This window comes from Lactuca virosa, chromosome 8, assembly GCF_052849685.1.
Source record: "Lactuca virosa cultivar CGN04683 chromosome 8, Lactuca_virosa_CGN04683_v6, whole genome shotgun sequence".
In the NCBI taxonomy this organism is placed as follows: domain Eukaryota; kingdom Viridiplantae; phylum Streptophyta; class Magnoliopsida; order Asterales; family Asteraceae; genus Lactuca; species Lactuca virosa.
This window is the reverse complement of record NC_136433.1, coordinates 314,128,069-314,152,113: the sequence shown is the minus strand read 5'-3', so window position 1 is coordinate 314,152,113 and position 24,045 is coordinate 314,128,069. Positions and strand designations below refer to the sequence as shown.

The 24,045-nt window shown below is 38.1% G+C and overlaps 1 protein-coding gene across 1 annotated transcript; it reads right to left on the bottom strand.

The window, feature by feature from the left end:
- Window positions 1-19,652: 19,652 nt before the first annotated feature.
- LOC145131706 (uncharacterized) lies at window positions 19,653-20,969 on the bottom strand. Its single transcript, XM_079066363.1, has 2 exons — window positions 20,313-20,969; window positions 19,653-20,201 (listed from the first exon to the last, which is right to left on the bottom strand). Exons 1-2 carry the CDS (start codon window positions 20,967-20,969, stop codon window positions 19,653-19,655), a joined length of 1,206 nt encoding a protein of 401 aa, XP_078922489.1.
- Between the last annotated feature and the right edge of the window lie 3,076 nt (window positions 20,970-24,045).

Sequence of the window (24,045 nt, the reverse complement as noted above, 5' to 3'; positions counted from 1 at the left end):
ACCCATTGAGCATTTCGATTAAACCAATATAACCAAGTCACTTCGATTTCAATTCCACAAGATCAATCAAATTCTTCCATCGATCAACATTAAGCAAGGAGAACCTATATTAGCATTCAAATCAATTTCGATTACCAAGCTCATGAAAGAACAAATCAAATTGGATAAAATTTGAAGATACGATATCACTGAAAAAAACTGGATTTAATCACCAATCATTCAATTTTTAATGTACTACAATAAGTACAAATTAATTTGAAAACTAACATCGAATTAGATAAACATATCGATTATCAGAAGAAGTGAATTCAATCAGACAAAACAAATTGAGATATATGAACTGCAAGAAAAACTAGAACAAATTGATGAATAGTAACAAATTAAGATATCGATTATCGTTTTATCACGTGTTGGGCTCAAACAATTCATCATTGAGGCAAGATTTGGGCCATACAAATTTGACTAAACGCATTGTTAACAAACTAAAACATTTGGTCTTAACATCTTAATCGATGAACATTAATACTTTCGAGATTTGGGCTTCCATGTGTATCCATGAACAGTAATGGATTAAAAACATTTTGATTCAAATGAATGAGTGGACTCAAGAATTGGATCAAACATAAGAAAATCGGATCGGATTGGGCTTGAACAAAAGAAAGAAATATATTGGATCAACAAATTGACTTGAAACAAATTTGATCCAAATGAGTCGAAATGATCATAAATCAATAACAAAAACATGATTCCAAGAGATTATGAGAGACTCACCATAGATCGTTCACATTGAGTTGATTGTTGTCAAATCGAGAACCATTTCTTCAAAAATCACTTTGATCTTCAAAGACCCGCTCTGATACCAATTGTAGAGTTATGAGCATTTGATTCGACATGCGAAATTGTAAAGAACACAATGAACATGGTGATTTGGGTGCTAAAAGATATATTCGATCATAACAATCAGATTTTTAGTTATCCTCATACAACGGATGAGAAGGCAAACGGGCAACAAGTTGCACCGCTAAGCCCTTTTGTATGGTAAAGCCAACTCATAACAATGAGTTACAAAAAAGGATCTACATCTAGTTGTACATAAATATCTCAATCACTAATCTCAATGAACTACATCTCTATGCACACTCTAATAGTGGAATGCAACCCACTATTTACAGAGTTCCTAAAAAGTCTTTCTCTCTCTCTCCCTCTCTCTCTCTCTCTCTCATATATCATAAGGCTCCAACCCCACATATGCAAGTGGGTCTTCTCAAGTCAAGTCATCACAAAGTCAATACATGAATAACTTTGCGCCCTAACAGTCTGTGTAGATAGTACGTTGAACCCGTTAAAGATAGTGGTGCCAAATCTTGAGGACGAAAACCACCGCCCCCAACTCAAGATCATGGGTTGGATAATTCGCCTCATGAGGCTTCAGCCGCCACGAAGCATATGAAATCACATGCCCTCTCTGCATCAACAGAATACCCAATCCCGAGATGGATACCTCACAATAGACCATGAAATCCTCAACTCCCATAGGGAGAGCAAGTACCAGCGCGTCACAAAGTCTATGTCGAAGAATCTCAAACGATGCCTGCTTCTCAGGCCCCCAATTAAAAACAACATCCTTCCTCGACAACCTAGTAAGAGGAACTGCAATCTTGGAGAAGTCTCGAATGAATCTACGATAATATTCTGCCAAACCGAGAAAACTCTGAGTCTTAGATGGAGACTCTGGAACCTCCCACCGCATAACTACCTCTATCTTGGCTGGGTCAACCAAGACACTATTCTAATTGACAAGGTGTCCTAGAAACTGAACCTCGCGCAACCATAACTCACACTTAGAGAACTTGGCGTATAGCCTCTCCATCCTCAGTACCCTAAGAATCTCGCGCAAATGCTCCTTATGTTGTTCTCTGGTCTTCGAATATACAAAGATATCATCAATGAAGACAATCACATAGTGGTCCAACATAGGCTTACACACCCAGTTCATGAGATCCATGAAAGTTGTCGGTGCGTTGGTGAGCCCAAAAGGCATCACCACGAACTCGTAATGCCCATAACGAGTTCAGAATGTCGTCTTCTGAATATCCTCTCGTACACTCATCTGATGGTAACTAGACCCCAGATCAATGTTGGAAAACTAAGATTCCCCCTGCAGCTGATCAAAAAGATCATCAATCCTCGGCAACGGATAACGGTTCTTCATCGTCAGTTTGTTCAACTCATGATAGTTAATACGCATCCGGCGTGAACCATCCTTCTTCTTGACAAAAAGGATAGATGCTGCCCATGGAGATCCGCTCGGCCGAATAAACTCTTTTCCTAGCAGCTCCTGAAACTGAGAGGATAACTCCTGCATCTCGAGTGGCGCAAGGCAATATGGTGCCTTGGCGATCGGCACCGCGCTAGGGATTAGGTTGATCCAGAACTCCACCTGCCTCTCGGGAGGCACACCCGACAACTCCTCTGGGAAAACATCTGGAAAGTCACGCATAATAGGAACATCGGAGATAGAAATCGATCTTTTCTCGTCAACCCAAGTATCCATCACATACGCTAGATAACCTGCACACCCATGATGTAGACACTATCTCGCCCTGATGGCAGAACAGAAAACTGATCCAGCCCTAGTACCCTCGCCGTAAATGGTAAGCACTCCCCCACTTAGGTCTTGAATCGTTACCAACTGCCGCTAACAGTCAATCAGAACCTCAAGTCGGCTTAACCAATCCATACCCACGATAACACAGACATCTCCCATCATAATATGAATAAGGTCTACCGGATACCCAACACCAAAAATTGTTGGAAGTATGTCCAAGGTCATTAACTAATTTGTGATATTTCTAATAATAGCAGGGTCATTAACTAAACGGATAAAACCCTAGGAGGTATCCAAGGCTATAAATAGGGCCTTAGGGATTCATTCCTCCTTGATCATTTTTGGCTTGAGTTATTCGCCACCTTCTTTCTCCCTCCTTGTGGAAGAACTTTCCTTATAGTTCATCCCCTCCTAGTTTATATTTTGATTCTACTATTTTGAGTTCATTGAGTGTGAACTAAGAGAGGGATTCTAGTTTGGGTCCTTATCATCTAAACAAGGTGGCACACACGAGGAGTCAAGCGCGAAGATCTCTAGCTGCAAATGAGGTTAGTATTCTTCTTTGTATTTTCAGATTTCATAGGGTTGAAGTAATAGTATGAAACCATAGATCCATAGGTTGCATGTACACATAGGTATATCGTTTTGTTTCTTCGATTTTTCCGCTACCTAGTTTTTTAGTGTATTTGATGCCTATAAAACATAACCGTGGTATCAAAGCCATTGGTTCATGGTTACTTTCACCCTAGATTCATGTTTTCTGAAAATACTTGTTTGAAATTGAATGATGGAAGAGCAATTGAAAAAATTCATATTGGTTAAAACCCTAGTCGCAGTTCACGACGTGAGAGATATGAGCTCACGACGTGAGCTCGACAGAATTAGGGTTTTCGGATTTTCCTCTAAATTTTCAAATTTGAAGTTTTGATAAATATGGATAAATACCAAATTTAAAATGTTTTAAATCTGGAAAATAGATAAATATTATTTAAATGTGTTTATTTGAATTTGAATATTTATTTATTATTTAAATATTTTAATATTATTTATAATAGAGGTTCATAAATTTGAATATGAACCCCTCATGTTTTATTAATTGTTATATTGCATCCTTGTAATTAATTTGAATTAATAATAGACAACTAAATTTTGAAGAGTTTTAAATTTACCCCTTATATATATGTAAGATTCATATCTATTGTATGTATAAGAGAATTACAAATGTGCATCCTCGCATATTTTAAATATTGACATTATCAGTCTTACCTCGACTAGGCTCACCCGTTCTAATGTAGGGGTTTAAGGAGGTCTCTATGATTCCTAATGAGGTCGGTTTTTAATATGCTTCGCGCTTACCACCCTCACCGTCCTATTGCATTTTGAGAATGGAGTTATCGAAAGTGTTTGATAGTGATAATGGTCAATCTAAAAGTATTTTAAATACAAGTATAAAACAAAATCCCGTTTTATTTAATTAAAAGTGAATCTTATCTTATCCAAAAAAATTGCACATTCTCTTTATAATTTGTTGATGGAGCTCGTGTGGTTAACCGGCACATCAATTTGAGAGTATAGGTAGAGAATGATGTGAGACTCGCGAATCTCAAGCGTACTTGAGCCGGGGACCACACAATTTTGTATGGATGATTCACCATCTGTTCAATAGTCTGCGACATCCCCGTCATTGAATTTGAGATGAACATAATATGAGATTAACATGTTATTGATAGTCAATGAATCTCAAAGATCTAGGAGTTTCATAGTGATTGAAATTGACAAAGAGCTTTGTCTACCTAAATAACTTTGTGGTGTGTTTATGGCATCCCTTTACACATCATGGAACCAAATATGGATCCTAGCCTTAATATAATAATTTATTTTAGGGTGATTATTAATTAACGATTTATATCAAACTAATTGGAATCTTATCTTTTGTAGATGTCGATCCCAGGCAACAACAACAACAACAACAATCTTCTTCCTCCTCCTCCTCCTCTAACTCAAAACTCAAGCTTCTCTCTAATGTCAGTTCTTAATAGGGAAAGACTCAATGAGGATGGATCCAACTATCTTGAGTGGATCAGGACTTTGAGATTCATGTTGAGGTATGAGAACAAAAAGTATGTTCTCGACGATGATGTTCCTATGCTTGGATAGGACCCTACCCTAGATGAAGTTATTGCCTACAACAAGCATTACGATGAATCAACCAAAATGGCTTGCCTTATGTTAGCGACCATGGCTTCTGGTCTCCAGAAGAACTTTGAAAATTGGGGCGTGTTTGACATTAACCAGAAACTCAAAGACATGTTCAAGAGCAAGCTAGGCAAGAACGATTCGATATCGTTAAGTCCCTCATGGCATGTAAACAACAATAAGGAGCTTTTGTGTGTGCGCACGTCCAAAAGATAAAGTCGTACATAGACAGACTTGGGAATCTCGGTGTTGAGCTACCTAAGGAGTTGACCATTGACATAGTTTTGAACTCGCTTAGCAGTTCATATTCGCAGTTTATCATGAACATCAATATGAACAACCTCGACAAGACCTTGATGGAGTTGCATGGCATGCTCAAAACAACTGAAGCTGGCATGAAGAAGCCCAACAACTCTAACGCTACTGCTCCAGTATTGGCTATTGATTATGGTTCTGCTAAAAGGAAAAGGGCCTCTCATCCCAAAGGAACGGGTAAGGGAAAGGTCAGATAGTCTGACCAAGCTCCTAAGAAAAGGGCCTAAGCTGAGATAGCTCCTTCTGCTGATCCAAGTGAAGCCATTTGTTTTTACTGCCAGTCAAAGGGACACTGGAAGCTTAGTTACCCTAAATACCTCAACGACCTTAAGAAGGGCAAAGTCAAGGTGGCTAGCACCTCAGGTATGTTCATGATAGAACTCCATAGCACATCCACTTCTAACTCTTGGATTCTTGATACAGGATGTGGTACTCATATTTGCTCTGATATGCAAGGACTAAGATAAAGTAGGAAGTTGAGGCATGGTGAGCTCAACCTAATCATAGGAAACAGGCACAAGTCAGCTGTTACAAGGATTAGGAACTATGAGCTCATGCTTAGTGGTGGTGTTTATCTTAGGTTATTAAATTGTTGCTACTCGCCTGATATGGCACGAAACATTATTTCTTTTCATGCACTTTATAAGGATGGTTGTCGTTTTTCTTTTGATAATGATAATGGTGACATTTTGGTTTATAAGAATGGTTGTTTTATTTTCAAAGCTAGTCCTTGTAAAGGTGTGTATGAAAGTGTTGTTTGTGTTGGTGAAATTGATAAATTATTATTGAATGTTGGTTCGTCTAATAGTGAATTAGATAAATCATGTTTGTGGCATTGTTGACTTGGCTACATAAACAAGAAGCACATCGCCAAGCTCCAATCAGATGGAATCTTGGAATCATTTGACCTCAAATTGGATGATGTATGCGAATCTTGCTTACTTGGCAAGATGACAAAGGCGACATTCACATGCCACTGTGAAAGAGGCAAGGATTTGTTGGACCTCATCCACACAGATGTTTGTGGACCTTTCAAATCCTCCACAAGACATGGAGAAAGATATTTCATGGCTTTTACTGACGATTTTAGTAGATATGGATATATCTATCTAATCAAGCATAAGTCAAAAACCTTTGAGGTGTTCAAATAGTTTCAAAACGAAGTAGAGAACCAATTGGGCAGAAAGATCAAGATGCTCCGATCTGATAGGGGTGGAGAATATTTAAGTCTTGAATTCTACGATCATCTTAAGAATTGTGGAATAGTTTCACTGTTGTCTCCTCCCAGAACACCACAATTGAATGGTGTGGCTGAGAGAAGAAATTGAACATTGTTAGACATGGTTTGATCTATGCTGAGTTGAGCTGCACTTCCTAGATCCTTTTGGGGGTATGCCTTAGAGACAGTCGCACACATTCTAAACCTGGTACCTACTAAGAAGGTTGCTAAAACACCCTCTGAAATGTGGAGTGGGACACGTCCTTCTATAGCACATATAAATGTTTGGGATTGCGAGGCTTTTTTTTTCGCGAGGTGAATGACAAGCTTGAGCCCAGATCTGAGAAGTGTTACTTCATCGGCTATCCACAAAAGTCATTTGGATACTTGTTTTACAAGCCTTCTGAGAACAAAGTGTTTATTGCTCGAAGGGGATTCTTCCTCGAGAGGGATCTAATTTCCAAAGAGGACAGTGGGAGCCATATTGACCTTGAAGAGCTTCAAGAGTCAAGTGAAGAAGAACCTTTAGTAGATACTAGCACTTAACCTGAGGTGCAACAACCTATTGAGTAGCCTCAACCTGAGGCTGAACCACCTGTTGGGACAAATGATATCTCTCCACCTCCCCTTTGCAGATCCAGTAGAGTTCATTTTCCTCCTGAGTTCTATGGTTTCCATGTGAGCACAGAAGGAGACGTATTGATTAGTGATCGTACACTGGTTGATATGGATGAGCCATCCAACTTTAAGGAAGCGATGGCGGGCCCTAAGGCTTCCAAGTGGAAGGAAAACATGGAGAGCGAGATTCAGTCCATGTATGACAACCAAGTTTGGAATTTGGTTGATCCCACACCTGGAATTAAAACTGTTGGGTGAAAATGGATCTTCAAGAAGAAGACCGACATGGATGGGAATGTGCACACGTTCAAGGCTAGGTTGGTTGCAAAGGGTTACACTCAAACTCAAGGGATTGATTATGAGGAAACCTTTTCACCAGTAGCCAAGATCAAGTCTATTAGGATATTGCTTGCCATAGCACCTTTTCATGATTATGAAGTATGGCAAATGGATGTAAAAACTGCTTTCCTAAATGGAAAACTCGCAGAGGAAGTGTATATGGTACAACCTGAAGGTTTCATAGATCCAAAATATCCAAATAGAGTGTGTAAGCTTGAAAGGTCCATATATGGACTAAAACAAGCGTCTCGCAGCTGGAACCTTTGCTTTCATGAAAAGGTCAAGGAGTTTGGATTTTCAAGAAATGAAGGTGAGTCCTGCGTATATATCAAAGCTAGTGGGAGTAATGTAGTCTTATTAGTGTTGTTTGTAGATGACATACTCCTTATAGGAAACGATATCCCGACGTTGCAAGGTGTTAAAACTTGGCTTGGCAGTTGTTTCGCTATCAAGGATCTAGGAGAGGCTGCATACATACTTGATATAAGAATCTATAGAGATAGATCGAAACGTCTAATAGGACTGAGCCAGAGTACATACTTGGATAAGATCTTGAAGAGGTTCAAGATGCAAGACTCCAATAAAGGTTTTCTACCTATGCAACATGGCACGAAATTGAGTAAGCCTTAATGTCCTAGTTCTAGTGATGAACAAGAAAGAATGAGTCGAGTCCCCTATGATTCTGCTATAGGATCGATCATGTATGTCATGACATGTACTCGTCCTGACGTCTCATTTGCTCTGAGCATGGTGAGTCGTTTTCAGGACAACCCAGGCGATAGTCACTAGACATCAGTAAAGAATATCTTGAAATACTTAAGAATAACAAAGGATATGTTCTTGGTATATGGGGGCAAAGATGAGTTAAGATTTACAGGTTATACAGTTGCCAGTTTCCAGACTGATAGGGACAACTCATGTTCACAGTCGGGATGGGTATTCTTGCTTAATGGAGAAGCGGTCACTTGGAAAAGTTCCAAGCAGCCAACAGTGGCAGACTCTACGTGCGAGTCAGAGTATATAACAGCTAGTGAAGCTGCAAAAGAAGCTACATGGTTGAAGAATTTCATTGATGATCTTGGTGTCATTCCAAGCATCAAGGATCATTTGGAAATCTTCTGTGACAATGAGGGTGCAGTCGCATTGACTAAAGAACCCAAGGACCATGGTAACTCAAGACATATACTTAGAAAGCTCCATTATGTGAGACATCGAGTTGAGGATGGAGATATTGTCGTAAACAGAGTATCGTCGGAGGAGAATCCAGCAGATCCGTTCACTAAGCCATTATCGAGGATCAAGCATAATAGTCATACTAGATCTATAGGCATTAGATTTGCTGAAGATATGGTGTAATTGTCTAGTTGTTTAGTTTGATAATCTTTGAAACATTTAGCGGTGTGAATTTGTAACAGAATTGATGTTTATTTTGTGGAGACTTAATAAAGTGCTAGTATTGCTATCATTTCTGTTGATTTATTACTGTGTTTCACTTTTGCATGTTTAGAACCCACTTCCCAAGTATTAGTTTACTCAAACCTCCACAGTCAGTCATACTCTTGGAAGTAAGTAGTGATTCAAGACTGTCATGAGTATTGGTGGATTGGCCATTCTGATAAGTCATAACATAGTGATTGTGCCAACACTCATGAATGCTTAATAGTGATTTAAGTATTGGAACAACCCGCACTTAGAGATTACTTCATGGATACAGTCAGGAGTAATTCTAAGATGATAATATCTTTTGTTCATCAAACCGAGATACATGTGGAGCTTTGCTTTATGATTCTGTTGTGCATTGGTGTACTCCAACACTATCCGTAACTGGTAGTTATAAAGGGTATATTTATGTATGACATGATGAAATAGACAAAGACTATGTAGTCAAAGTTTATTCGTCCCTCTGCCTTAACAGGAGAAGCGATATCTATGGGCCCCTCGATGATTTGGTGTTGACATCTTAAATACCTGGCCGAATGCTGACTGGAATTGATGTGTTCGATTTAGTAGTCAGATGCAGTAATCACAAGTCTTTATCGGGAAACATAATCTTGAATTATGAGATTGACCATTATCCATGTCTCGAATTCATACATATATCATGAGGATGAAGGAATATTTGATCACTTATCTGAGGGCTGAAACTGATTAGATAATAGTTCGGCAGATGCATTGGATGGCATTCTCTCTGTTGATTATTAGAGAAATATAGGACAATATATATAGTTGATGACTTGTCCAAGTGGGAGACTGTTGGAAGTATGTCCAAGGTCATTAACTAATTGGTGATATTTCTAATAATAGCAGGGTCCTCTTGGGTTGCCCTCAAGACTCAAATTAAGTAGAATAAATAAAGGAGGAGTTAGTTTATTAATTATTATTGTTTAATAATTAGTTAGAAACTAATTAGAAAACAATTTGGAAATTAATTAACAATTCAATTAATAGAAGGGTTGAATATCAATTAATCAATAGTTGGTTGATCAGGAATATTCCAGAACCCTAGGAAGGAGGGTGGTGGACGACAATTCCTTTTGGATAAAGGGAATTTCGTTCATAGGCTATCCCATCCCACATGGGCTTGAGGATAAAACCCTAGGAGGTATCCAAGGCTATAAATAGAGCCTTAGGGATTCATTCCTCCTTGCTCATTTTTGGCTTGAGTTATTTGCCATCTTCTTTCTCCCTCCTTGTGGAAGAACTTTCCTTATAGTTCATCCCCTCCTAGTTTATATTTTGATTCTACTATTTTGAGTTCATTGGGTGTGAACCAAGAGAGGGATTCTAGTTTGGGTCCTTATCATCCAAACAAGGTGGCACGCACGAGGAGTCAAGCTCGAAGATCTCTAGCTGCAAAAGAGGTTATTATTCTTCTTTGTATTTTTGGATTTCATAGGGTAGAAGTAATAATATGAAACCATAGATCCATAGGTTGCATGTACACTTAGGTATATCGTTTTGTTGCTTCGATTTTTCCGCTACCTAGTTTTTGAGTGTATTTGATGCCTAGAAAACATAACAAAAATCTCCAGTACCCAGCCCCGATAGATGACAGTAGTGGAGGCTGCATGCTCATCAGCTACATAAATCCTCAATGGCCTACTCAAGGCCTCACGTGTAATGCTAAAACCACGACAGAAGGATGATGACACAAAAGACCGACTCGCACCCGAGTCAAACAACACTAGAGCAGGTACATAATTCACAAGAAAAGTACCTAGCATGAGCAATATCATAAGCAAACATAAAGCAAATCTACATAAATAATAAAGAAATACATACCATCCATGATGTCTGGTGCTGCTCCGGCCTCTTATGCTGTCAACTGAAACGCTCTTCCTCGAGCCCTCGGAGTCTCGACCTTTCCCTACCGGCCATCAGTATTATGCAAAGTAGTAGGAGCAGGAGACTGAACTGTCCCCGATGCAAGCTGAGGACACTTGGACCTCATGTAACCCGTCTGGTTGCAATTAAAGCAAACTCGAAATACCTTGGGGTAATCCTTCGCCATATGCCCCTCCTTGCCACACATGTAGCAAATAGTCCCTGACCGACATGGTCCCTCATGACCCTTGCCGCACTTGCTACAAGTGTGGCCTCTCTGGCCTCCAACTCTCGAATCATTGGGCCTGAACCGCTTAGTCGCTGGTTGCAAATGCGCTGGCCTCCTCTCTCTCTCCCCGAGCCTCCCTCTCCTCTCTCACATTGGTCTCCAGTTTGATCTCCATCCTCCTGGCATTGGTCTGCAGCTTAGCCAATGTACGATACAAGGTGTTCACCACGAACTCATGGATATCCTTCCTCAGGATAATCAGATACCGACTCACACGTGCCTACTCCGATGACACGCGTTCAGGGCTAAACAGGGCCCTCTCATGGAACATTGTAAGTCCCCAATCTGCTTGTGTATCAATCAGATCCGTTTGATGGTGCGGAATCCCAATCAAACGGATGATGCCAGATCTAATGAAGAAGAAGGAGAAGAAGAAGATGATGAATCTTGTATGATTTGATTAGAATGAAGATCCAAATACAAGATTCACATACAACTTACACACACTTAAGCTCCTCTCTTCTCTCTAACTTTTTCTCTCTACCATATGCTCTCCCTTTTAGCCTCACCCTCTCACACATGCACTCCTCACCCTATATATAGTAGACATGGGCCGTGAATGGGTTTACGGCCGTAAACCTGTTCACGGCCGTAAACACAATCGTAAACACATATACAGCCGTAAACACCAAGTTGTTTACGGTCCTAGACATAAAAATACATTTTCCTAGAAAAGTAAAGTATAAACCAAATTTTGACCCAACAATCTCTCCCTTGGTTTATAACTTTCTTTTCTAATTGACCCAACAAACTCCCCCTAAAAAATAGCTGGCTTTTCTTGTCAATCTTCATTGGGAGCTTGGCTTCAGCATTAATCTTCAAATTCTTCACAACTTCAAGATGAACATGATGAATCTTCAATAAATGACTTCATCTTGAGCACTTGGGCTTTTCTTCAGAATTTGGCATTGAACGCACGTTGGGTGAGGAGGCTTCTTGAAAAGATTTTTTAAAAATTTCGCTTTCAGCTTCAGAATCTTTAGAGAGAATAGAGAACGAAACTTCTGGATCACTTCAGTAGGTACAAGATAGCAGCAAATTGATTGAGGAGGCTTCAATGCAATCTGTCACATAATCTTCAATTACAGCTTGACCTTGCCTTGCTTCTGGGGTTGATGGATTGAATGTTGAAAGAATAATCTTCATTTCTTGCTCCTTTGAATGAAAATTCTTCGATACTCACGGATGAAGTCTTGGCTCAGAAATTCTTGATACAGTCTCCACGAGTCTCATCTACATTTGAATTCACTTTTCAAGACAAACAAAGCTAAAAATAGAAACAAAACAAAAATAAAACTTAGCACACAATATTTTTGGATTTTTCATATTTTCTGAAAAAGAAATAAAACAAAAATAACACTATTTTTGGATTTTTTTTAATTATTATTATTTTTTTGATTTTTGATTTTTTTTAATTCTCCTCCTAAATTTGTGCATAGAGGAAAACTATGAACAAATTTAACAAAAATATTTGGGATCAAAGTTGTGAGACAATCTTAACTTTGTTTATCAGTACCTTCACCTTCATGAATAAATCTGGTCAATTGCCGGTATTGTGGTCCACTTAAACACGAAGAATATTGACAAATTTTTCCTAAATAAACCATTTATCTGACGACGACCACGGGTATTGTTGTTTACTTAAATTAAGCAGCGAGATCTACAGACAACCTCTAAATGGTTCAATTTTAGTTGCACTAGAACGTGTTCCCCACTTCCCGATATACCCTGGTTATTAAGAACTTCCAAAGAACTCCTTACTTTAGGTGAGTAAACAATTATTAAGGAGGAAGACAAATTTAGAGATAGGTGCATATGTTGTGTCCCGGGTCGGATCTCTTTCAGTTACGCAGAGGGGACAACATATGACTAACAGAGATATAGGGTTATAGAGATAGTAGTGTGCATATGCTGTGTCCCAGGTCGGATCTTCCGATCACGCAGAGGGGACAGCATATGGCTAACAGATAGAAATAATTTCATAGATAAAGAGGTGCGTAGAAATTGAGTTGCATATGTTGCAATCCAGGTCGGATCTCTTCCAATCACGCAGAGGAAGCAACATATGACTGACAGATAGAAAGCAAGAAAATAATTTCCTACAGACCTACTTTATCAGAACCCCCCAGTTGCCCTATCAGAACCAGAATTAAGGACATAAGTCCGTACATCAAGGAAAAGTTGAATCACAGTTCTAGATGCGTATTAATTTAGTGTATCCCGTGGGTTCCCATGTTTATCTCACTACTCAATCTACCTGAGCGTCGTATGGTCAGTCCAAACAATCCTATATAAATCCACACTGTCAAATCCTTCGTGCCTACCAACACATTGAACACAGAGTCTAGACAATTCAGATTCAGTCCCTTACACATGTTTTAGACTGCCCGTTATCACTTTATCTTTATATCACTTCCCAAAACAATCTACTAAAGAAAGACATATAAGGAAATAAAAAAATTGTCTTCAAAATGAACCGGTTTAAGATAAACTCGGGAGTATAGAGAAGAAAACTCAAACCGTAAGTCACCGATTGAATTTGCATCCAGAAGGTCTGAGAACAGCACGCATAATCTCAGAATAGATCCGAAAATTCTTCACATCGTTAAGCACTAACCCCATGAGTGATCCCTTCCTTTCTTCCTTTCCCGCAAAGGACACATAATCTCAAACAAAGTTTTGAGTGTTGCACAGTTGAGAGATGTCCCCTATTATATGCCTGGAACAGCCACTATCAACAAACCGACGTCTGATGATATTCCTCCATAGCTGCTCCAGCACAGAGTGCGGGATTAGTTGGTCTTTGGAACCCAGTCCATTTTGAAACTGGGTTGACCTTTGTCATATGTGCAATGAACTCTCTCCCATGACATATCATGTTTATCACAAACAGAAGATGAAGAAATATTAGACGCATTAGATGATTTGGGAGATTGAACCTTTGGTACCCATCTGTAGTCGGGTTTAACCCATTTCTTTTTCAAGCGAAAGGGTGCCTCGACACTTGATTTTGAACTTGAGGTCTGCTGTCGAGATGACTTTGACCTAGCCGGTTTTGGTTTCGTTGGAGCATTTCTTGAAATTGGCTTCTGGGTCGGCATTCCCTTCTTGCCCTTGGGAGTTGATTTCTTGGCCTTTGGAGTTGAACTCATGCCCTTCGTGGCATTCCAGTCGTCATTGTCTGAACGTGACCTTGAGGGGTTTCTTTTGGAAAATCTCCCTCTTGGCGCGTTCTACCAGCCTTGTGCGTAATTGGGAATGTATGCACGATTAAGACAATTTCTGGCAATGTGTCCAGGTGTTCCACAGTGAAAGCAAGTTTGCTTCTTCACGTAGGAGTTGTTTCTTCCTGCCCCTGGTGGCGTGTCCTTGCCTTGTTCCTGGTTTTTCCCACATGCACACTTGCAGCAGGCTAGCTGTTTCACTTGATTTGGTGGCTTGTATTTCTCAACAGCAGGTTGATCAGAAGCAACTGAGTTCGAAGCAACAGATTCAGAGTTTAAGGAGACATTGGTTTGTTCAATAGTTTTCTCCTTGTTCTCATCTTCCGTTACTTTACCTGCACAAGAAGTAGAAGCATTAAAATCGTTCAGCTCAACACTTTCTGGCACAACCACGGCAGAATTATCAAAGATATCATCAAATATATCGAAAAAATTTGAGTCATCAGACTTTGATACAATTTTATTATCAGACACACTCTCTTCAGCTGCTTGCTTGCAATGACTTAGTGGTTGATCTGCATATGAAGTAGAAACATTAGTACTTGCAACCTAAGGACCACATCCCGACACAAATACAGCAGGTTTGCCATATTTGAGATGTGCCTCTTTGTCCATTTCCTCTTTTGTCAAAGGGTTATACTGATAGGTGTGATTAAAAGGAGGAGGCACTTTATCATACCCTAAACCCTTTGACTGATTATTTTTAAATCTCAAACTATTTTCCATCATTGATGCAACTACTTCACTCGACACATCAAATTTTCTGAAATTAAAATCTGCATTTTCAAACTTATTTTTTAATGTGTCAAGTTCAACAGTTAACTCAGCAAGTTGTTCTGTCACAAATCTATAGTTTGCACATTTATTGTTATACTCTTCCTGAAGTTTCCTAAAATCTTTTGTTTTGGCTTCTAGTTGTGCTTTTAGAGGTTTCTGTCCTTTCCTGAGTTGATATCCTTCGTATTTTAGGTCCTCGTTCTCTCTACGTAATAAATCGATATGCTCAAGTAAATTTTTAACATTATCAATGCATGTTTGAGAACAAGAAATTTCATTGACTTTGGTGTTTGAAGAACTCATTGTTTATCAAAAATGCCCTTTGACTAAAAACTCAAAAGTCAACCTTAAAAGTCAAATTTAAAAAGTCAAACTTATAAGTAAAACCGAAAAGCAAAATTTGAAAATTTTAAGGTTAAACGAAAAAGTCATAGTTTAAAGTCAAAGGTCAAACTTAAAAGTCAAAGTCAAAATTTTAGGAAAAAAGTTAAAAATAAAAGTCAAAAATTAAAAACTAAAATTTTTGGGTTGAAAATGGAATTTAAAATTAAAAGGAAATTGATTTTTGGGTTAAAAGTGTCAAAATGCAAAATTAGGATCGAGACAGGGACGCCTTATGAATTAAATCGCGAAGGTTTGTAGCGTGTGACATGTTGGTTCAACTTGTAAGGCGGAGGGGGAAGGAGGTAGGTGATCCGGGTTCGATTCCTGGCAACTCCAAAATCGCTTCGCCCTTTTTTTAATAGACGCTGATGCGCGTCCGAGGATCCGAGGACGTGGTGCGAGGCCGAGAACGAAGCTGCTGAGCCGTAAACTCCGAAGTCGTAAACTGCTGAGCCGTAAACCCGCCTGACCGAACACGTGTCTTCGGACCGTAAACTCACGAGACCTCGGACCATAAACTCTCAGACCGCAAATCGTTTCCGGCCGCAAACTCTTCGGAAACCCTAGTTGCTGGCCGTACACGCCGCCACCCCCTCGCTGGTTACGACCAAAAACAGCGTTTTTTGACTTTGTAGCTCCAAAACTCGATCAAAAACTCGTTTTTATCAAAAACACAAAGAACAAACCCCCTATTTTGCCAAGATCTATCTAAAAACGCAGAAATCCTTCAAAAATAAGATCAAATACGCTCCAGATCTGACAAAAATGATTGATACAATTCAAGCTCTGATACCACTTGTAAGTCCCCAATCTGCTTGTGTATCAATCAGATCCGTTTGATGGTGCGGAATCCCAATCAAACGAATGATGCCAGATCTAATGAAGAAGAAGGAGAAGAAGAAGATGATGAATCTTGTATGATTTGATTAGAATAAAGATCCAAATACAATATTCACATACAACTTACACACACTTAAGCTCCTCTCTTCTGTCTAACTTTCTCTCTCTACCATATGCTCTCCCCTTTAGCCTCACCGTCTCACACATGCACTCCTCACCCTATATATAGTAGACATGGGTCGTGAATGGGTTTACAGCCTTAAACCTGTTCATGGCCGTAAACCTGTTCACGGCTGTAAACCTGTTCACGACCGTAAACACAACCGTAAACACATATGCAGCCGTAAACACCAAGTTGTTTATGGTCCTAGACATAAAAATACATTTTCCTAGAAAAGTAAAGTATAAACCAAATTTTGACCCAACAAACATCCTAGTGATCTTTGTCACCGTATCTGTCTTCTGCTTGAGTGACAGGAACTTATGGGCCAATCGATATGTCTCAACCAATGGAACAAACTCATCTCTAAACATCTCAGTAAATTTCTCCAAAGTCATTGTAGAATGCTCCGCAGGAGAATAGTCAACTGTCACAAACTTCCATAAGTCCTTCGCTCCTAAACGAAGTAGGTTAATAGCAAATCGAAGCTTCAGACTCTCTGGGCAGGAGCAATTGTAGAAGCAACCATTGACATCAGAAATCCATCTCATCGCAGCAATCAGGTCCTTGGTCTTGTTAAACTCTGGTGGCTTCGTATTGTTGAACTTCTGGTACCACATCAAATCACCCCCTTACGGTCTCGCAGCAGCAACAACTATGGTGGTTGCGACAGCAGCAACCTCGACGACGGTAGCATAGTGCTCGTCAAAAGTCTCAATCAACGTGGTCATAATAGACTAGAACATCTCTGGTATGGCCTCATTGATTGTCGTAGCCACCTTGGAGGCAACGATCCTACATATCTCATAATCACTGGCACTCAACCTCTCATGATCACTGGAGCCTCAACCTCGGCTAACCACCATATTGAAACACACAAGAAAAAGATCAGAATCAGGTTATAGCACATGCACAAACACTTACGCACTCATGTAAGTTACCTATTGTCCTAAGATTTCTTCTTGAGTCGGATACAGATCCGATGCTTTCAGTAGTACATGCCCAATACTACCTACCACACCAATCTGTATTTGTCTCAAGTCGTCCTCCCAAGACCCTAAGCCACAATAACTCTATTTCTCAAGGGCATCTAAACACCCATACCTATAGGTTCCTCAGAACCACTACTAAGCACTTAGGCACTTGACCTAGACTGCTCCCCAACACCACTTTGCCTCGCAAAGATTTCAGCTATCCTCGCCCTTCAGTGTGCGTATGCCAATCGCACATAGTACATGACTTGATAGACATTCGAATAAATGATTCTACCTTAAGTGCACAACCAAACAAGGAACAGGAAGAAAGGCTAAATTAGGCATTCTAAGGCTATAAAATCCTAACTATATACAATTATGCAACATACACTAAACAAATAGCAACGATAGGTTCAATCTTATAAAAGCAAACTCCTAGGCTAAAGGCATCACAAATCAGGCAACCCTATCACACACTTCCTAAGGGATCCTTAGCCTATCCTCTAGCATGTAGTTCTATCAATTCATAAGATAACACCTCGATGCTACACATAAAATAAATAAAGATATTTTGGGAAACCACCACTCGATCTCCGGCTGATTGTACAGACCGCTTCATCCGGTTTTTCTCCTTTGAAATTATTTGTTTCTTTTTGAACACAAATTCTCGTTCGTTTAGTTAAACGAACAAAAATTAACATTGGTATCGTTCGTTCATTTAATTTCATGAACCTCTTCTTCGAAAATAATCACATACCTTGTCTTCCAAATTATGTTGCGTTTTCTGCTTTTCCATCAGAAAAGAAGTCCAAGTCTATGCTTGCCAGGTTAGGGTTATGATCTTTCCTTTCAAGGTACTCGAGATAGTTCTAATTTTGTTCTCAAACAATGCCTTCCCCCTGGCTACAAGAAAAGACCTACTTATGTGACTTACCCAAGGATGATTGACATTCTTCTAGAGTTCATGTCACCAGGGTATACCAACATCAACACTGTTGAACTTGTTGTTCCTCTACTATCTTCAAAAAATGTAAACGAACTGAACGAACACAAACAAGGGCTTGTTCATGTTCATTCGTTTAAGTTAACCGAACAAACGAACGAGTTTTCTTGTTCATGTTCGTTCGTTTAACAAATTCCATGTTCATGTTCGTCTGTTTATATTCGTGAACATGCTAAACGAATGAACATAAACGAACAAACATAAACGAACATATAATATAATAATGTAATAAAAAACAATTAAATAAATACAAATTAACATAAATAAACTTAAACAAACGAACATAAACGAACGTTCACGAACATAAATGAATGAATGAGACCATTGTTCATGTTCGCTCGTTTAGTTAAACGAACAATAATTTATGTTCACGTTTGTTCATTTATTAAATAAACGGACTTTCCGCTGAATAGTTCACGAACGGTTCACCGAACGTTCAGTTCGTTTACAGTCCTATCAAAGATTATTAATGATGCTCCAAGTGACCGATTACCATCAATCTAGCAAGTTACCAAATAAATGACATGATAATATTATGATGTGGAAGTCACGCCAGATCTTTTATATGGCAAGATTGAGTTTCAAATATAGGGTTTGCATCGAACCCATCATGTGGTTGATATTACAATAAAATTGTAAATATAGTAACATAATCGAAAAAAAAAACTCGATGTCAAAATCAAAATTTTTGTAGTAATATAGTGACTTTATTGCAATTTGGAAAATGTGGTTACCGAGAGAGAAGAAAAACCGGTCATTTGGTTGATATTACAACAAAATTGTAAATACAGTGACGTGAGTAAAAAAAATTTGATATCTAAATCAAAAGTTTATGATAATTTACCGTGTAAATAATAGTAGTAACTTTCTTGATATCAAAATCAAAATTTTTTAGTAACTTTCTTGCAATTTACTAAATAATAACTTACAACAAACAATCCTTACCGGAATAAGTACGAGATTGATACAAAAAAAATCATACACGTTCTCTTAGGCTAAGAGGAGTGGTGACACTCTTGGCACCTTGCCACATAAGCATTTTAAATGCCACATCATTTTTCTCCTTTTAACACCTACACTTAACATTTGGTAAGGAGTGGTAACACTCTTAGCACTCAACTTTTTGTATTTTTTTTATAATTTAATTTAATTACTATATTTTAATAAATATATTTTTTGTATTTACTTTTTGTAATTTAATTTAATTACTATATTTTAATAAATATATTTTTTGTATTTACTTTTTGTAATTTAATTTAATTACTTTATTTTAATAAAAAAATATTTTTTATTTAATATTAAATACTATATACAATAACTTAAAACACGATTTAATACTACTTAAGATCTAAAACATGATTTAATATAAAAAAAAACACACACTAAAGCAACGGGTCTTCCTCCGAATACTGGCCTTCCAATTCGTCTTCCGGTGGCATATTTAGATCAAGATTGTCCATCGTCCAAAGATGATCGGTCAAATGGCGGCGAAGATCGGTATGGATTACTGCACTCTGAATTATCCTCAATCTTTGCATCCATTCTTGACCACCATATTCTAGTGGATGTGTCTCCGGGATGACTTCATTCTCGTCGTACACGCATATCGCATTTCCTTCATGTTCTACTATCATATTATGCAATATGATACATGTATACATCACCTCTGTCATATTAGAAATATCACGAAACATGGATGGTTTTGCAACTATCTGCCAACGCTTTTTTAGTGCTCCAAACGCTCGTTCAATATCTTTTCTTGCTTTTTCTTGGACTCTCTTAAATTTGGCCCTCTGAGGGTCATCCGGACATGACAAACTTTTAACGAAAACAGAAAGGTCAGGATAGATCCCATCCACAAGATAGTACCCAAATTTGTATTCTGTTCCTCGGAGTACAAATGACGAATCTGGGGCAGTACCGTCATACACCTTGTTGAATATTGGTGAATTATTGAGAATATTAATGTCATTAAGCGAACCGGCACTGCCGAAAAAGGCATGCCAGATCCACAAATCCTATGACGCTACAGCTTCAAGTACGACCGTGGGATAATGATAATTGCCCTTTGTGTATTGTCCTTGATATGCGTTAGGACACGCATTCCATCTCCAGTGCATACAATCTAAACTTCCTAACATCCCAGGCAAACCATGCACATTTCCATGATGAGCATACAATTGTTGTATGTCATAAGCAGTAGGCCGACGCAAATATCGTGGACCATACAAAGACATGACAGCTATGCAAAATTCATGAAGACTTTCTCGGGCAGTACGTGCAGACATTCTAAAACTCTCGTCTAGTGCATCAGGGGGGGTGGCATAGGCTAACATACGAAATACAGCAGTACATTTTTGAACTGGATCAAAGCCTAATGTACCTTTTGCGTCTGAGCGTTGCTGTATATAATCAGACACTGAAGTCACACCTTCTACAATACGCATAAACAAATCTTTATGCATCCGAAATCGTCTGCGGAAATAATATCCTTCAAAGAGAGCATTCTCGTCAAAATAATCTTGCATGAGACGTTGGTGGGCCGCTTCACGTTGTCTTTGAATATATCTTCTTCGTTTACGTTGATTGTTGCTTGATTCAATGTTGTTAAGACGTTGTTGTAGCATATTACGTACGGAGACGACCGACTGCACTACACTATCAAGAACATCGTCCGATGAAGATGACGAAGACGACATTGAAGTAATATTTTTTCTTTGATACAGCTTGATTCAATGTTTGAATAGTTTTGCTTAGCTACTACTAGGAGTTAATGTGTTACATATATATATCATATATCGACTGATGCAAGAGTGAAGTGACTTGATTCCTTATTTGATTCCCTGCAAAAAAAAATATTCTATGCCAAAAGATATGAAGACAAAATTGCATAGATGCCAAGGGTGGCATCACGTGATTACCTAGATTCCATGCATTTTACTTTATATAGATTCCATGCACTTTACTTTATATAGTTATATTTGCATTATATATATATATATATATATATATATATATATATATATATATATATATATATATATATATATATATATATATATATATATAAACACGATTCCATATAATATGATCATATATTTACATTTAACTTTATATATATATATATATATATATATATATATATATATATAATAGTAGACGAAACACACGACTTAAAAAAACTACAACTAATCCCAGTTGTACTCTTTAGCGAGATCCCGCTTGGCCTTGATAATAACCTGACGTTCCTCCTCGGACAATTGATCTCCTATGGGTTTAAAGTAAAGTTCTAACGCACGGTTCTTTTCCTTTCTAGCACGGTTCATTTCTTTTAACTTTCCCACTTCCAAAAAACCCTCAAGCTTATCGTCTAACCCTTTGATTGAGTTTATTATCTCCTCCGCTTCAGTCGACGAACTTTGTGCTCCTTTCAACTTTCTTTTTGCTTTGTCTCGTCCCATAGGACGAGTTGGAACTTCATAAGGACAATCATTGTTGAGGTCAATCCCTCCGATACGCGCATCAGAAGATTGACTGTGGCTGGACTCCGAAGTTTTGCTTCGTTTGGACATCCCCGCATAATCGTCTGGACTTTTTAGATCTAGCCATTTTTTATTGCCCTTTACAACTCCCCAAAACGATTCATTGACAAACGGTTTTCCGACTTTCGCCTTGTAAATCTTTCGAACCTTAGCCATGACATCCACCTCAGTTGCACCGCTTTGGGGATTTTTCATCGCGTTCATGTATATGCCGTTGAACTCCATTGCGGCTCGGTTGGCGTTCCTCCACTTCGAGTAAAGTGAATCGGGGTTGCGGTACTTCTTATTCATGCGGTTGCAAAAGTTAATCCAAACTTTTTGTTTGAAGGTTTTTGAGTCTTGGTCTTTCCCGTGGATCGGGTCCTCCGACACATCTAGCCATGATTGAGCTAGTGCCCTTTCTTCATCATCCGTCCACCCTTTACTTGGAGCCCTTCCTTTTCCTTTTTTTTGTGCGTATGGTTCCTCTTCGGGCTCTTGAAAGGATTCTTGAACTGGATCTTCAACGGGGCCTTCATCAGAAGAATCGGATGACTCGTTGAGTAGGCGACGTGGTTGAGATTGAAAGTTAGTTTGCGGTTGGGGTTGAGAAAAGAATTGAGTTTCTTGAACCGTTTCAAACGGATCAAGATCCATATCCGGCCGAGGTGTTGGTTGAGATTGGTTATGGTAAAATCCCATTGGTTGAGAAGAGAAAGGATTAAATGGAAACATTTGCGGAGCCATTGTAGGAAAGTAGAAGTTAGCGGGAGAGTGAATTGGTTGATCAAATGATGGTCGATAACATGGTGGTGATGGAAGGTTTGGGGATGGAAGGTTTGTTGATTGAGTGTTTGGAGGTGGAAGATGTAGTGATGGAAGGTTTGAAGATTTTTTTTTGTTGGTTCTTGGGGTTTTTTTTTGTTTGAGATGAAGACATTTTTTCTTGAATTGAGAGAGTTTGTAAAAATGATATGGTATTTTGTGTGTGTAAATTGGTGAGAGTGTGGTTTAATTTATATTGGTTGAATTGGTAGTTGAATATATATATATATATATATATATATATATATATATTGTTGAGGTTGTTGTATCATAAATTGAGATATTTACTTTTCATAAATTGAGTCATAAATTGAGATATTTACTTTTCAGCCATAAATTACTTTGAGACCACGCTACATGTTGTAATCCCAAGAATTGAGTTTCAACCAATCAGACTCCTTTAAATGTTTCTCTTACTTCTCGCTATGAAGTTGGCGTCTATCTCTTGGCGACCCCCTTAGCGAGAGCTAAGGGGTGGTATTCTAAACCCATGGCGAGCTAAGCGAGTGGCTTTGGCGAGTGCCACTCCGCTTAGCCTTATAGGAATCGGAAATAAAAACATTAGATTACATGCGTGTACTATTATGGAAACCGCATGGACCGATTGGCTTCCGTGCATAGCCAATCACCTTTCTCAGGGGTATTGCTAATCGCACCCGATTATAGGTCAAAACCACTCCAAACGATCAAAACCACTCTTAATAAACCACTATTAATAGGGTCAAAACCATTGAAACGTAACAATAAAATTCTATGATATGACCGAACCCATTACGAATAAAATTACATCTTTAGTCCTTTACTTTATATTTTGTTTTTTATTTCAATCATTTTTAATTTTGAATGATTTTACTTACAACCCTTTATTTTTTATTCTTTATAATTACTAATCTATACTAATATAATTTATTTAGTTTACTGATTTTAGCTTTTTAATGTATTTATATGTTTGTTCGTAAGTTTATTTAACCTTCTTTTTGTAATTATTTTTTTCAAACATGATATTACCAAGCATACGTCAGTTATTTTATCATTAATAAAAATATAATTGCATTTAATAAAAATATATATTCTACATTCTTAACCTTTTAGAATGAAGTATATATTTATTATTTTACTATCTTGCTACCAATATAACGTGGCTAATATAATTTATTTAGTTTACTGATTTTAGCTTTTTAATGTATTTGGATGTTTGTTCGTAAGTTTATTTAACCTTCTTTTTGTAATTGTTTTTTGCAAACATGATATTACCAAGCATACGTAATAAAAATATAATTGCATTTAATAAAAATATATATTCTACATTCTTAACCTTTTAGAATGAAGTATATATTTATTATTTTACTATCTTGCTACCACTATTTTTTATGGATATTATTTTAATTTTGTAAACACTTATATGATAATACTGAAAATAAACATTTAT

Bases quoted from the DNA above. Each gene is read 5' to 3' on its own strand.
- LOC145131706 (XM_079066363.1), bottom strand. From the start codon at position 20,969: ATGTCGTCTTCGTCATCTTCATCGGACGATGTTCTTGATAGTGTAGTG. The intron at 20,202-20,312 runs GTACTTGAAGCT...ATATTCAACAAG, and splicing joins ATTATCATTATCCCACGGTC to GTGTATGACGGTACTGCCCC.